This window comes from Chenopodium album, chromosome 16 (assembly GCF_948465745.1).
Source record: "Chenopodium album chromosome 16, dcCheAlbu1.1, whole genome shotgun sequence".
Taxonomy (NCBI): domain Eukaryota; kingdom Viridiplantae; phylum Streptophyta; class Magnoliopsida; order Caryophyllales; family Amaranthaceae; genus Chenopodium; species Chenopodium album.
Window position 1 is genome coordinate 37,410,576 of NC_137849.1, and position 14,778 is coordinate 37,425,353.

Below are 14,778 nucleotides of genomic sequence, written 5' to 3' on the forward strand. Positions count from 1 at the left end.
AAAATCAACAAACCCAAAGTCAAATAAAATCCACTACAACTTGGAACCATTTAAGGCGCCTTTATTCAAAACCGAAACAACCAAACCTTTGTGTTAGTCCATAAAGTAATATAATAAAATATTCAATGCATAAAACACATCATATCCTAATGGAAGCTAGCATGATTCTCTCTTCACTCATGCCCCGTCATGAACATGCTTCAATACCTGAAAAGTGTATCTCTACTTGCCCCCACTACTCCCCATTAAAATGGATCATCGTAGGGCCAAAATAAAGACATGGCCAGACACAAACAACACACACAATCAGCAAAGCTGAGTACAAAAGCGTAATTAAACACACTAACATGCATTCTCATATCATCACACACACTTACCTCATTGCACCTGTTTACAAGCACACACAACAATCAACAAGACACTCTAACTAGACACTAAATAATTCATTTAGCGTTGATTACGCATCGAACGGGTTTCCAACTATACCTATCCCAAATAAATTGGGGTTAACTGACACGGGAGCTAACCGTGCCAGCAACAAACCTGTGCCACACATAGGTGGCGGAATTCCAGCGCATAATAATAAAAAGGAATATACAACGTCCTGTACTCCGTTAGAAGTTATGATCAAATATAAAGTCACATAACTCCCCCCATATGTTCATACTCAAGGTATATACGTTCCAAGAGTTTTGGTGCGTAATCTCTTTCACTTTACGTTATTTACACATTATTAGACTTGGTGATGACTCTCAAGGCATAATAAGTCAATCAACAATAATTATTCAATTAAACAAATATACCAATTTAATTCTTGAATCATTAGTGACCACATAATATTTAATGTTGAACCCTTTTTAATTCTACCTCAGTGTCGAAGACACCTTAAACGCATAAAGCGCCAACAATCCTATACCTCGGTGTTAAAACACCTTAAGTGCACAAAGGCACCAACATACAATTTATTCCTTGTGTACATAGACACTTATATAGCTCCTTTCTCATGCTTAAAGCATCAATAAAAATTATATGAACCATAATAAAATTTATTTTCAATATTCCAAACATAATTAAACAATTAGTTTAATTAAACATGCTCTCTATCATGCCATAAATAAATATGTAGTCCATATAATCATGCCAAAATATAATTTTTCCAATCCATAAACCTTCACAAATAATTCATGCTTCACAATTCAATCACCAACACCAATAATTCACGATTCAATACATAAACCTTAGCATGATACTACTTGTAATTGATTGAAATTAAATCTAGCATGATTCTACATCATCAAAATATGCTAAGTACGCGAACGTACCTCAAATAAGCTCTTAAAATAATCGAGTACTCTACAACAATTCTCGAACCAAGTTTCCTACATAAAGGGACAATAATACTATATTAATTACCCTTGTATAGACAATTTTCAGCAACTTAAACTCACTTTAAATAACTTATAATAATCTGAAAATTATTTAAAAACCCCTAATTAAACTCCTTTTTAATGGATAATCACACCCTTTTATTAAAAATCACAATTATACTACTTTAAATAAAATTCTAACATTTTAAACTAATCAAAAATCCTTTAAAACTTCATCAAAATACATCTTTATACTTAAATTATCCATAGAAACATTAAATTATCTCTTACCCCTTTTAAACTCAAAGATAAAATTTAAAGCATAAAAAAAACTTCGTTAAAAATCAAAAACTGCTCGAAAATCGTATTTAGAGGCTGAATTTGGCCACGAGAGGGTGGTGCTCACTACTAAAGTAGTGAGTCTTTCTTAAAACGTTGTTTCTACTCGAAAAACACTACTATTTTATCAAAATCGGAGGAGTTTAGAACCTGATCGGGATTAAAACGAGATTAATATTAACGAACGGAAATCTAATTATTGAAACATGAATTTTGCGTGTTCAAAATAAATCTGGAATTAAGTTAAACTAATAAGTAGTTATAATCACCAAAATTTCAAAACATCATTATTATAAAAGCCCTAAATCAATTATTCATAAAAACCCTAAAATCATGATTTTCAATAATTAAAAACCCTAGGTTATAAAATTTACAAAATCTGAAAATTATAAAGTTCAATCATCAAAATACAATTTAATAAAATCAAAACCCATAAATCAATAATTATAATTACACAAATTAATAAAACAAAGGAGAGAGAAAATAAGACTAACCTTTTTGTGTGAGAAATTTTTGGGGATTCATGGGGTATTTATAGAGTAAAAAGTGTAGGGTTAAGTTTGGGCTTATAAAAATGTGGGCTTGAGTTATGGAATAGGGCTTAAGTTATGGGTTTTGGAATGGGTTATCCCAATAAGAGTATGTAGGAATAATTTACATTGCTCAATAATTAATAAACGTTTGGCCCAAAACTTATTTTACTTTTATAAAACTTTATATTTAAAATACTTTCACCCTTTAAAATATTTAATTAAGCCCTTGACAATACATTTTATTAATACTTAAATACTTTATAAAAATACGGGGGCTTTGGTCGTCCGGCGGTGGGGAAGGGAACTGAGGGATTTTCGATGGAGAAAGAGAGTTCGCAAATCGCGGGAAGGGTGGCTAGGTTGCGTCGTCGGCGCGGACTGGCTAAGCTGGGTCGCCGGCATGGTTGTTCAGGGCTGGGTCGTCGCGGTGGGGACTAGCTGGAGGCAGGAATAGGGTGGTGGCAGTGACAGACAATGGTTGGGGCTGGGTCATGGTGGGTGGGTTTTTTATTTTTTATTTTTTTATTTTTTTTATTAAGTAATTAATTTACTAATTTAATAAACAACCAATCATAAGCCACCACATGGCATAATTAGCCTAAATGACTAACGGAGTTAACTGTCGTTAGTCATTAATGACACTCGGTGAATTTTTTTAAAAACTCGGTGGCATTTGGTGAATTTTGAAAAGTCCAATGGCATTTGGTGAATTTTTAAATTGCTCAGTGGCATTTGGTGAAATAGCCGTAAATACAATACTCCCTCTAGTTTTTGTTATTATAATACGTAGTATATATCATTAGATTCATCATAATCTCTAGTTTCATAATATAATTTTGTTACAAACTTTACTAGTTAACAATTAAAGATATTAATGGTTAAAATTACATTTCGGCAAATGTGGCGATCAAACTGATACAAATAAAAAAAAAACAGAGGGAGTACAACTTTTGACCAGTTATTTTTTTATAATACAACATTTAGATTATACATAAATATTACAACCTTTATGAGTCTCAATTTTAAACAGGACAAAACCTGATATAACTTATGCACTAGGGCATTAGGGGGTCATTTATTTGTGTCATTCCATATCCCTAGCTTGATTCCATCCCTTTCCTTACACAAACCAAACAGCAACATAATTGATTCATTAAGACAGCGCAGTAAACTTTTGACACATTTTGTGTTTCCCCATGCAATGATCACTATCAAAATTTGTTTTCTTTACAAGGAAAGATATGTGCCCAAATAGACACAGGTTTTATATCTGTATTCTGTACAAATTAAATCAGCTAAATATCTAACTTTCTGCTGTTCACGGTAAAATCAGTTAGCACCTTCTACAATGGGTCAAATTAGCTCTTGCCTCTAACCTGTCATCATCATAAAATGACCCCAACTTAGGTCGGGAATTACCAGGAAACAGAGGGATACAATGTAGACTAAACATACCAGTGAGATATGCTGTTTTGACCCTCGCTACAGACTACTTGTATGAAGGGTGAGGCAGGCTATCAGCATCTTACTCTGTAAATGGTAGATTATCCTAACTGGGACGATGAGCCTTTATATTTGACATGCTGTCTCGATCCCCAAGCCAGACCACTGTCACTAATACTTCCTTCAGGAAGATCATCGTCAAAATCTTTGCTCCAAGAATTTAATGGGATCAGACTATCATCTTTAGACTTCCTCTTCAGCTCTAGTTTCTTAACATTTTCTGATATATCGTGAAAGGTTTTGTTTATTTTTGCAAACCCCCTTTCAACTGGCTCTACCACATGGGAAACAGTGAACCTCATGTCATCCGCAATCTACAGAGTATAAGAAAGAGGTGTTATGATCTGTGGTGGATCAGTCACATGTAAATATGATTGAAAGGAAAGAGTTTGTCATACTCACGATTTCTCCACTACCAACTACCACATCACGAACTGATTGCGGAAAATTTAAACGCTTCTCTCTCTCATCATGCCGAGCTAGGCGCATCTTGGTAAATTTGGTACCATCCCTGACCTCCTCTGGGTCTGGAGGGGTACCAAGCGCTGCATAATCATCCATCACTGCAACATTTCTTACACACCGTTCTCCTCGTTTGTAAGGTACTGCTGGAAAGACATAAAGATGAACCACAGCTGCAACGCCCATCTGCCAGAACAATAGAATAATAGAGCAACACCAAGATGCTAATTAATATTATGAGACATCAAAAAGTAATTCCTTCAGTAAAATCTAGAGGATACATTGAACTATTTTAAGACGATCCTTCCATAGCTATAAATTAGTGAGCCTGAGAGGATGCGGTAATAAGATACACAGCAGAAATGTACGCACAGTAGAATATAGTTGAAATGTCATAAAAAGCACTTTTACCAATTAAGACTTTCATAAAAAGATGAAAAATACAGATTTAGGATTTTAGGGGTAGCATAAAATGATATAAATAGATATAAACTGATGATATGTTATAAATATACACCATAAGATGATGTTACTGGGAACCAGTAAATATCTACAGACAAGTTCAGTTGACTAAAACACAACCGCAGTTTCATCTAAGTTTACTTAGTACTTATCACTAAACTGAACAAGTTAATTTCCTAATCTCCTATTGATTAGTGGAACTTCTCATAGAAACTCCTACTTTGAATTGAACAAAACAATAATTTACACTTCCAAGAATATAGAGTTTCACCGATATTGCAATTCTCTGGAAAGTATAACTTCCTTTGTCGACCACTATATCTGGATATATATAGCTTCTGAGGTGAACACCGAACAGTCATTTTTAATGTTATCAGGCTATGAGCTGACATCCATTGAAAATTGCTGTGTATTTCACATTTATTTTCATTTGCTTAAAAACATGCTTTAGAAGCAGTTGAAGTGCCATTTACCAAAAACATTTGTCAGTGCCCTTGGTGCCCTCATTTCAAAAGAATGGTCAAAGGGCACTTCTAGAGCAAAGCTGAGCACTCAGGGCATAAGGGCTTGTTTGAGCAGATTAATAAGCTAAAAGGTAACATCCAATTAAAAAAGATGGATAAAGCCATTTGTCAAACAAGCCCTATGTATCGCTAATCCACCAGCCAAACAAAAGGATTTGGCATTGTTTTTTGTTTTTAGTTTAATGTTTTTTTGAAAACCAAAAATCAAAAACAGGAAACAAGAAAAAAAATGTTTTCACTAATCTGTTGTCAATTTTCAAAATTATCATGATTTTAATAAGTTTGACTAATTTTTATTTCATTATATGACATATATCATATGATTTTAAAAACAAAAAACCAAAAAACAGAAAACCACAGTGATGCCAAACGAACCCTAAATTAATCAGTTTTAGTTTCCAGATTTTTTTGAAAACTTAAAACAAAAATTCGGAAACCAGAAGTTTCCACTATTTTGTTGTCAATTTTTATAATTAACATGACTCAGTATAAATATGGCTATTTGTAATTTCAAAATACAACTAAGATTATATGACTTTTTAATCTAAAAAACAAAAATTGAAAACTGGCAACGATACCGAATGGGCCCTTAAAAAACAAGCATGTCATAAGAGCATGGAGCACACATTACCACATAATGACATTTAAATCTTCTCAATCACTAACATGTCTAACAAACTCAATTGACATTACACACAGGCGCAAGAACAAAAGCCAGATTCATCTAAGCAGATTATAATGAACTTGATTGAAAAAGAAATAGAAATAAAGGTATACATTAACTAACCTCAATACATATTATGTAGTCCTGAATACGTGTCTTCAATTCCTGAGCTAAGGAACCCCGGAAGGCTCCTATAGAGAAAAGAAAAGCTACAGCTATTCCTTGCCACCATGTCAAGAATACTATTGACTTGAAAGTAAGAAATTTCGCCAAAGGTTTGATAGGTTCAAGTCTATCTTTTGTGACTGAGTAAAATTGAACGAGACAATATAAAGCCCATGTCTGACTGAAGTTAAGAACAGCAGCCAAATAGGGATAGCTGCAAATGAGAATTCCAATCAAAATCAAGCACACAAGACAAACAATACAATTCAACTCACAAGAAGCAGAGTACATATTTATTGAACCACACATTCTGCTATTATGTACAAGAAGCAGACTATAGGCTATACACGTCTTATTATCAATTTGTAAAGATAACAAAATACATTACAACAATCACCAAGTCTTGTATTTACAAAAAGAAACAAAAATCAAATAAAATAAGCGTATACAAGGAACTAAAATTGGAAATATCAAGATAAAAATCAAACATTAATCAACACGTGATTTTGTCATACAATCCTTAATTAATACCAACTTAGGAGATGTAATAAATGTTTATATCATGACAATGAGAAAAATTATCTGAATTTTCTTATTTAAAAACAGCAAAACCTTACCCGTAATTCCACTGAAACTTTCCATCCCCATACACGCCACAAGCTTCCAAAAGTATCGCTAAAAGTGCACATATCAACTTCAGTATCATCTGACCAGTGAAAATGATGATATAAATTAAAGATTCAACTTAAGATAAAGCATCATAAATGATCAAAGCCTGATACGCTAAAAACAACATAAACTTACTTGTCATATTACTATTGGCACTAGAAACAATCACCACAAAATATCATATCAATATTTACTATGTAGTATCAATAGCTTGAGCTCTCTTTATACATAAAATTTTCAGAATAAAATAAAAAATGGGATTGATGTTATTTCATATGAATCAAAGATCAACTTCATACTAAGTCAAGGGCAATGGTTAGCATTTTCTCCTCAATCATGTACTTACATATTGAACTATGCCAATTTTCACAGCTTGATAGAAATCTTTCCCAAGATACCATTCCCTGATAAAGTAATTGAGAGGAAATGGATGCTCTACAACACCATAAGTATATGCTTCTTCCAATAGGGGTGAACCAGAATTTATAATACTTTGACTTTCCATGAATTCAATTGTCTTCTCTTCTCCGCCTGCAACACATAGACTATATTATGTCATACTCTGACTTATACAGATCACAAATTGGTATTTCATATGAGTACTACTATCATTAAAAGATACAATAGATCCATGAATGGAGCAAAAAAGTTAACCCACTATCATTAACCTAGTCAAGTAGTCATCCACAATTTCAAATTGCAAATGGAGGGAGCTCCAAAATTGATAGAAATATGACCCATTTATAAGTTGTCTGGCCAACAGACAGTGATAATGCAGAATTGCACAGAGTTCTCAATTTTTAAAAAGTATCTTAAAAGATGCAGACTTGGTCAAAAATTGCTCAGAGACTTTCCTGATATCTGAGTATATAATTGAGCACAAAATTGAATCTTCAAAATTGTTTGCTGGATATGTGGCTTATGCCTGGCCAAAAAGAGCTAAGGGGAGAATTGTCTAAATTCTACATGATTTACTAATTATAGTAGTTTTCTTCTATATGTAATTTCTTTGCAATTGAATTTGCACATTTAAACATTTACCCACATAGCTGACACATTGTTCACACATATCTAAACTAGTTAAGAGGCTTAAGGCTCTTCAACAAATTCGAGTTCTTCCGATTACAAGAAATGGACAAATAAGAAAACCACAAGTATTTATGCGTGTGCAGCTTTTGCAACAGGGTGCAATTTTGCAAACTGGAGGTTTGATCTTGCAATTATTCTCATTAAATGTTTAGGCACAAGAAACAAAATAGAAATAGGTTTGAGAGGATTATAACAGGCTAATGTGAGTAAATTATCAGCGCCAAACATGTCATTTTTTGTGCAAGTGGTGCAGGGGAAGGGAGGGAGGGGTCAGGATATTTAATTAATGGATCAAAATTGACAACCATAACAAAGAAACTTTAGATGGTAAGGTTTTTTTTTTTTTTTTTTTTTTTTTTTTTTTTTTTTTTTTTTTTTTTTTGACAGGATAGATGGTAAGTTCAATATAGAACATTTCAAGCAATAGAAAAGTATAGCATTAACAAGCATAAATTCAAAGATATATGTAACAAGTACAAGATTACAGACAATTATCATGTGCAAATACCTAAGCAGGCAATCAGATATCTCTCAAAGCAGTACAATGCAAAAGCTTCATAGCAATCGCGTATTACTTCACAGTTAAATGCAGCTTTTGAATCCAACAGCGACAAGAACTGTATTAAGAAACATAAGACAACAACCCAACAATCAGCGGATGGAATTTCATAAAGACACAACAGAACCATGCAAAAATGAAAAGAAAAAAAAAAAAAAAAAAAAAAAAAAAAAAAAAAAAAAACAACTTAAAACTACCAAAGAAGAGTATATCATTTTTAAATATAGAGAAGTACTTCAAGTAGCAACTGAATGTTCGCTATGTATTTAAAAAAAAAAAAAAAAAAAAAAAAAAAAAAAAAAAAAAAAAAAAAAAAAAAAAAAAAAACTAACAAATCCTAAAGAGTTCAAACAAACAGATAAGATGAAAAATATAGTTATATGTTTATAGTTAAAACTTTGGCAGAAACATCAGAAATCTAATAGATCCCTATAATCAATCTTATCCATGGTTGAGCATCATTTTGTATCCCCAAGTATGAGATGAAATGAGCGAACCTTCTCACACTCTAGATTATTCTTCATCTAAAAACGCACCTAGGCTAAGAACATACTCAGAAGTTGGCACTCTTATAATCATAAATTATAATTTATGAAATGACATAAATATCAGTAAGGTCTCTACATAACTTCAATTGTTTAACACAATATAAGAAAATAAAAATTTAGCAAAACTGGAAGGATTCATATATCATCCCACTTAATAAAACAAAATCCTTCCAACATTGGATAGATTTGGATTTTGGAAGGAAAATGCAAGCTCAGTTCTTCCCTCCCCTCACCTCCCTTTATTTTCTGTCTCCTTTGCTCCCCACCCTTTTCTTTCACAAACCATCTCCTTTCCTTCCGCAATAACTATCCAAATATAGAAACCTTTTTCATTTTAAGTTTTGAAAATTGGATAGCAAGGTAAGTAAAAAAGGAAGGGGAGGAAAGAGGAAGGGGAACCGAAAGAAAGGGAAGGAGTCCAATTTCCTTCCAAATCACTCCAATTTTGGAGGGATGGTGTTTATTAAAAAGGGAGGGAAAATTGATCCTTCTCTCTCCCTCCCCTCCTTCCCCAAACCTTATCCAAACAAGGGAGCTTGTTCCACTTCCTTTACTTTCCCTCCCTTTCTCTCAATTTCGCTTATTAGAAAAATGCATAATCCATTCAATCTTTGACCACTAGGCAGTACAAGCTAGAAGTCAACACATAAATCTTAAAGAAGTTGAACATAAATATGTCACAGCAGTAAATGATAACTAAAAAAATGGAGTCAAAACCAGAGCAAAATTATCTTACCGATTCTAAAGCATACACAGGAACCATCAGTATGAGCCCTATTAAGAATTTCTGCTCCTGAAATTCAATCCAATAAGACAAGGAGAAAAGGTCAGTTCCACAAGCTAGAAAAATGAAAATATTAAACACGCATTTCAGTTTTATACAATTTTCTATCTCACATAAGTATAACACAAGTAAATACTTGTTGGAGTTATGAGGGGCACTCTGAAGCATAATTAGTTATAAGCAGTGTAAATGTCGGGAAAACGAGAGTTCCACTAGAACTGCACAAGGATAGTATTACTTAAATAAACAAATAAAAATAAGGAGACAGCCTTATAGCTGATACAGAGCTCCAAAAAGCAATAACACAGAGCAGTATCTGGTAATAACTTTACTTAATATAATTTCTTAGGTTGCACAAGCAAACTATGCATATAGTACAGTTTTTCATAATAGCATTTTGAAATTAAGTTGCGAGTATTTCTCATGATACTGCAGTCAGGTAGTTTTTTCAAAGGAATTTTATTTAATAAATTTCTTAGTTTGCAAAGGCAAAAAAATACTAGTAATCATAATTGGACAAGAACAAACCTCTGGATGATTGTAAGCAGCTAGGTGCTCAAATATGAGATACATAGACAGAACCAGAGCTGTAAGCACAAATATGCTTGAGCTAGTGATACTCCAGCTGTAGAGAGAAGATGTGCCAGTGGCAATTTCAAGAAACCATGCTTTACCAGAACTGCCGACAGACTCCCTTGCATTTAAAAGAAAGAAGAAAACGTATACAACCCACATCCATCCCATAGCAAGGATACTAGGATGAGTACCACTTCTGCTTTAGGTGAAGTTAATTTCAAGCTTCATATGATCAACTGCACTTCTTGCTATCGGCCATGAATGTATATATGTCTATAAAACTCCGGCAACCACACTTTTCAACTTAATAATGTGTCTTCTGGAGTGGAGAATATGGCAGCTGAGGAGAAAGGAGAAAACTTCTAGCTTATAGGCCAACTGACCCAAGAAAAGTGTTCAATAGTTGCTAAATAGAAGGGAAACAATACACAAAGGCCTGCATAAAACCTGCCATCAAAAAGCAAAAAATAAGACCACCAGTTGTACAAAAGCTACATATCTACTGCATGGAGCATAAATGACAAGAAGCAATTAAATTTGTAGCAATCACTACCACATTGCGATAAGAAAATAAGATACAAGAAGCAATTTACAAAATCCGGCATAATAAATTAATAATGTAAGCCAGCACATAGTCATGAAAATTGAAAGCCAACCTTAAAGTCATTATCTAGCTGCATGTAAATACAAAACGGGATAATGAGTTATGAAATATAAACCCCAAATAGTAAAATCAACGAATAAAAGCTCATACACCCAAGGGCAAGGGCAACCCAAGCACAAGGAGGTATCAATCACACATAAACCTGATATCAACAACCCATTCACACAAAAACGATCGATGCAAGAAATTCTTAAACACGCCCATAATGCATAAACCTTACAAAATCTAAAAGCAGCCTCAACAACACTTAAAATCCATCAACAGCCACACATCACTTCAGAAACCTAGTGTCATTCCAAAGCTTTTCCCAACCCAATATCATATTCTCCAATTTCACTTCAATTTTTCTATACACTACTCTCCAAGTCCGGATTCGAAAACAACCAATGCCACACCGCCAATAATTTCGTCTATTTATCCTAATTATCCTATACAATGGGTGAAAGTGCTGCGATTGATTCGTTCTATTCTATCAATTGGACTATCAATGACCAAATTTGTTTCCCAAATAGAAATATTAACTTCAAAGCAGAATACCCACTTTACTTAATTGATTGCTTTAAACTTCAATGAGCCAAAAACAGCAATAAAAACCTAACATTGACTATTTGGATTACAGCCATTTCTTCTTCCTACACCTTAAACTACCAACAAAGACAAACACCCAGAACCCACAATGCCAAATTCAACCAAAATAAGAAACACCCACCTCACTTTAAACACCCATTAAAGAAAAAAAAATCAAAAACAACAAATTAATCATTCCATAAACACAACAGAAATAAACAAACAACTTCTATATTAATAATAAAAAATATATAAATAAATATACCCCTTAATTATAGGATAAGAAAAACTAACAATGAATGTTTCTAATTCATGATCAAAGAAAAAAAGAGTTGTTACAAAAATTTAGGAATAAGAAAAAATTAAAAATTAGACCTGGAAATCGGAGCTTCTGGGGAAAGAAATGGTAAGTGGAGAAGGGTTCGATCCAAAATGGGGAAAAGAGAAAAGAAAAGGAGTTTTTGTGGGGAAAAAGACTCAAAAAGAGAAAGATTTGGAATGGTAGGAGAGAGAAACGTGTAGAATTTATGTGTATTGCTTCAGCAGTTGGGCATCACTATTTTGGGATTTTTGCTACTTTTTGTATGTATCTTTGATTCTTTGAGTTATGGAGTACTAGTATCAATATATTTTAGTCATTGTTAACTGTTTACAAGTCTAGAAAAGGGATATTGCAACATTTTTCTATGTCAAATTGTCAAATATAGGATATTTCCATTTTTTGTATACTTTTTTTGTGGGTGGAGTTATAAACTTATAATAGATGATTATTGATTTTGTAGTATGGACTCTAGATTTATGATGCAAATCTTAAATTCTTAATCTACCTCCTCTATGTGACCAAAATTGGGAAGGGTTGGGCTGCGTTTAAGTCTAAAAGTTCATGCCTAACTGCATAAGTAGGAAATAGTGTCGTGTTAGTTGGTTCAATGCGGACTTTTCAAGTTAGTTTCGGGTTTTGAACTAATCTAGCAATAGCAATCGAAAAGTTTAAAAAAATGGAAATACATTCCATAAGTTCCCGCTAGCAATCGTCCCATTTGAGGCATCATCGCTAGTTGCTGGTGTCCAAGATGTCATTTTCATGGGTTATCTTCGTAGTTCGCCCAGTAGGGGGGAGGAGTGTTATGCTTCTTTTCATCCCCTTAGCTTTCATATCAAGCACAAACTTTGCCAATTAATGAGCCAAGAAATTGGCCTCCTTCGAAACATAGGTGAGCTAGCTCATTTATGCCATATTTTCCAACATCTTCAGTTGCGCTCTTCAAAGACATAACATTAGTCTACACTAGAGGGTTTTTTAAAAAAATTATTTATTTATTTATTATTATTTTTCTACGATACTTATTGCTTCCTTGCTATTGCTCCTATTGAGACGAGGCAAGAAGAAGAACTCACTTGGGCTTTCTCTAAAAACGGGGAATACTCAATGTAATCCTTGTGTATTTCGGGGAAAGTATTAGAGTATATGGATGGATACAAATATATATCCGCCAAAACTCCCTAATCAAGATGAGTTGCATTCATCCCAATACTCTTACATGGTATCACAATTAGTGCAACATTCAAGAAATTGCTCACCATGTGAAAGTCTCTACGAGACTTGAACATACAACATCTAATTCTAGAATTGAGTGACTTACCACCAAGCCATATGATTTTTCGTGTTGTCTTTTAAATACTACCTCCGGATCGTATTATATGCAACTTTGGAATTTTTTAAATCTCACAAATAATACTCCAACGTTGCATATAATATGATCCGGAGGTAGTACAAAATATTAATATGTATCAAATGACAATATGAATAACAAATTTAATTCCGAGAAAATTGAATCATAAATTAAAACGTTATCTTAATGACTCGAGGCATCATCCGATTGATTTTTTTTGGTGAATCCAAATATTAATTGATAGTATAAGAAGAGGTTTATTTTAATTTCAAATCATTATAAAGCTTTGTCTGTCCCATTAAGAATCGATAATTAGGAGCTCATATAAAGACCCGACCCATTTATTTATTAGACGGATTTGACCCAATTAATGGGCCCCAACCCATTGAATTGATTTGTCTCTCTCTTAGTCTCTCTGAGTTCTCCATTGAACATCGCACTTGACGTTCTGCATTACAAACTTCTGCTCCGTAGTATTTGTTCTCAGCAGCTTCAGAGGTAAGTTCTCCTCACTTTTCTCTCATCGTTTTGCTGCTATCTTTCATGGTGTAAATCATCAAATCAATCCTATTTTCGTATTTGCAGAATCAATTCATTAGTGTCATTTTGATCAAGCAATTTGTAAATGTGCTTTTAAAATACTGCTGAATTTTCAGATACTGCTATCAGATTCCTGACAGTCTTCCCTTGCACTTAGCAGCACCGTTATTATGCGTTGGAGTTACTGTATATTCTCCCATGGTTCGCCATAATATGAACCAACCTGGTAAAAGTCTTGGAGTAGTTGGGCTTGGTGGTCTTGGACATATGGCTTTTAAGTTTGGTAAGGCTTTTGGACTGAAAGTTACAGTTTTTAGCACCAGTGTATCGAAGAAAGAGGAGGCCTTGAGCGGGCTTGGTGCAGATAATTTTGTAATTTCATCTGATGAACAACAAATGAAGGTAACTATTGCTCAACTTTATAGTAGTTGCATAGTGCTGCCCTTTGCCGTTTTAGTCTAATTATGCTTCTTCTACGCCCTTGCTAAATCATTGGACTTCATAGTTGATACGAGCCATATTTGTGGCTTCTTAAGACATTTGGTGCTTATGTTCTGGTAGGCTTCCCAAAAGAAGTGAAATTCAGTCCTGCAAGTCTTTCAGTAGGTTCGTCTATCAACTGAATTGGACTTCTGACTTACATTCAAATTAGATCCTGTATATGCAGCTTTCAGTAGGTTTATCCATCAATCTTACGATTTTCTGACAGGCATGAAGGCTATCTCTGGTAGCTTAGCTGGTGGTACTAAAGTTACTCAAGAAATATTAGAGTTCTGTGCTGCAAAGAAAGTATATCCAAGTGTAGAAGTTGTTCCAATTGAATATGCAAATGAAGCTCTTGAGAGGCTCGTAAAGAGGTATGTGAAATATCGTTTTGTGATCGACATTGAGAATTCTCTTAAGTGATATCCTTTGAAGAAGATAGAAACCTACTGCTCACATAAAATAATCAAAGGCACACTTTTATCAATTGCATGTTTTGTAAATTTTGCATAAATTTTATGTATATTTGTAGAACGATAATAGTAATTAAAAATAAATAAAATTTGTACTCCAGTGTATACTGGATCAAATTCCAACTTCCAGGGTG

General features: G+C 33.6%; 1 protein-coding gene and 1 pseudogene across 3 annotated transcripts; one reads left to right on the top strand and one right to left on the bottom strand.

Moving 5' to 3' along the window:
* Positions 1-3,421: 3,421 nt before the first annotated feature.
* Positions 3,422-12,045, bottom strand: LOC145586441 (protein LAZ1 homolog 1-like). 3 transcript variants are annotated; one of them, XR_014100947.1, is made up of 10 exons: positions 11,851-12,045; positions 10,197-10,691; positions 9,621-9,677; positions 8,286-8,394; positions 7,035-7,219; positions 6,637-6,725; positions 5,978-6,233; positions 4,145-4,390; positions 3,695-4,056; positions 3,422-3,615 (listed from the first exon to the last, which is right to left on the bottom strand). XR_014100947.1 is itself a non-coding variant. In XM_081643282.1 (9 exons), exons 2-9 carry the CDS (start codon positions 10,410-10,412, stop codon positions 3,784-3,786), a joined length of 1,431 nt encoding a protein of 476 aa, XP_081499408.1. In that variant the 5' UTR covers positions 10,413-10,584; positions 11,851-12,045; the 3' UTR covers positions 3,422-3,783. The 3 variants fall into 3 exon arrangements, 2 of the variants coding, with proteins under 2 accessions (XP_081499408.1, XP_081499407.1); XM_081643282.1 differs by having other exon boundaries at positions 3,422-4,056; positions 10,197-10,584; XM_081643281.1 differs by having other exon boundaries at positions 3,422-4,056.
* Positions 10,428-14,594, top strand: LOC145584207 (putative cinnamyl alcohol dehydrogenase 1; annotated as a pseudogene).
* The last annotated feature ends 184 nt before the right edge of the window (positions 14,595-14,778 follow it).

Bases quoted from the DNA above. Each gene is read 5' to 3' on its own strand.
- LOC145586441 (XM_081643282.1), bottom strand. From the start codon at position 10,412: ATGGGATGGATGTGGGTTGTATACGTTTTCTTCTTTCTTTTAAATGCA. The intron at 7,220-8,285 runs GTATTTGCACAT...TATGTGTTGCAG, and splicing joins ATATCTGATTGCCTGCTTAG to GCGGAGAAGAGAAGACAATT. The intron at 4,057-4,144 runs GTGAGTATGACA...TATACTCTGTAG, and splicing joins TAGTTGGTAGTGGAGAAATC to ATTGCGGATGACATGAGGTT.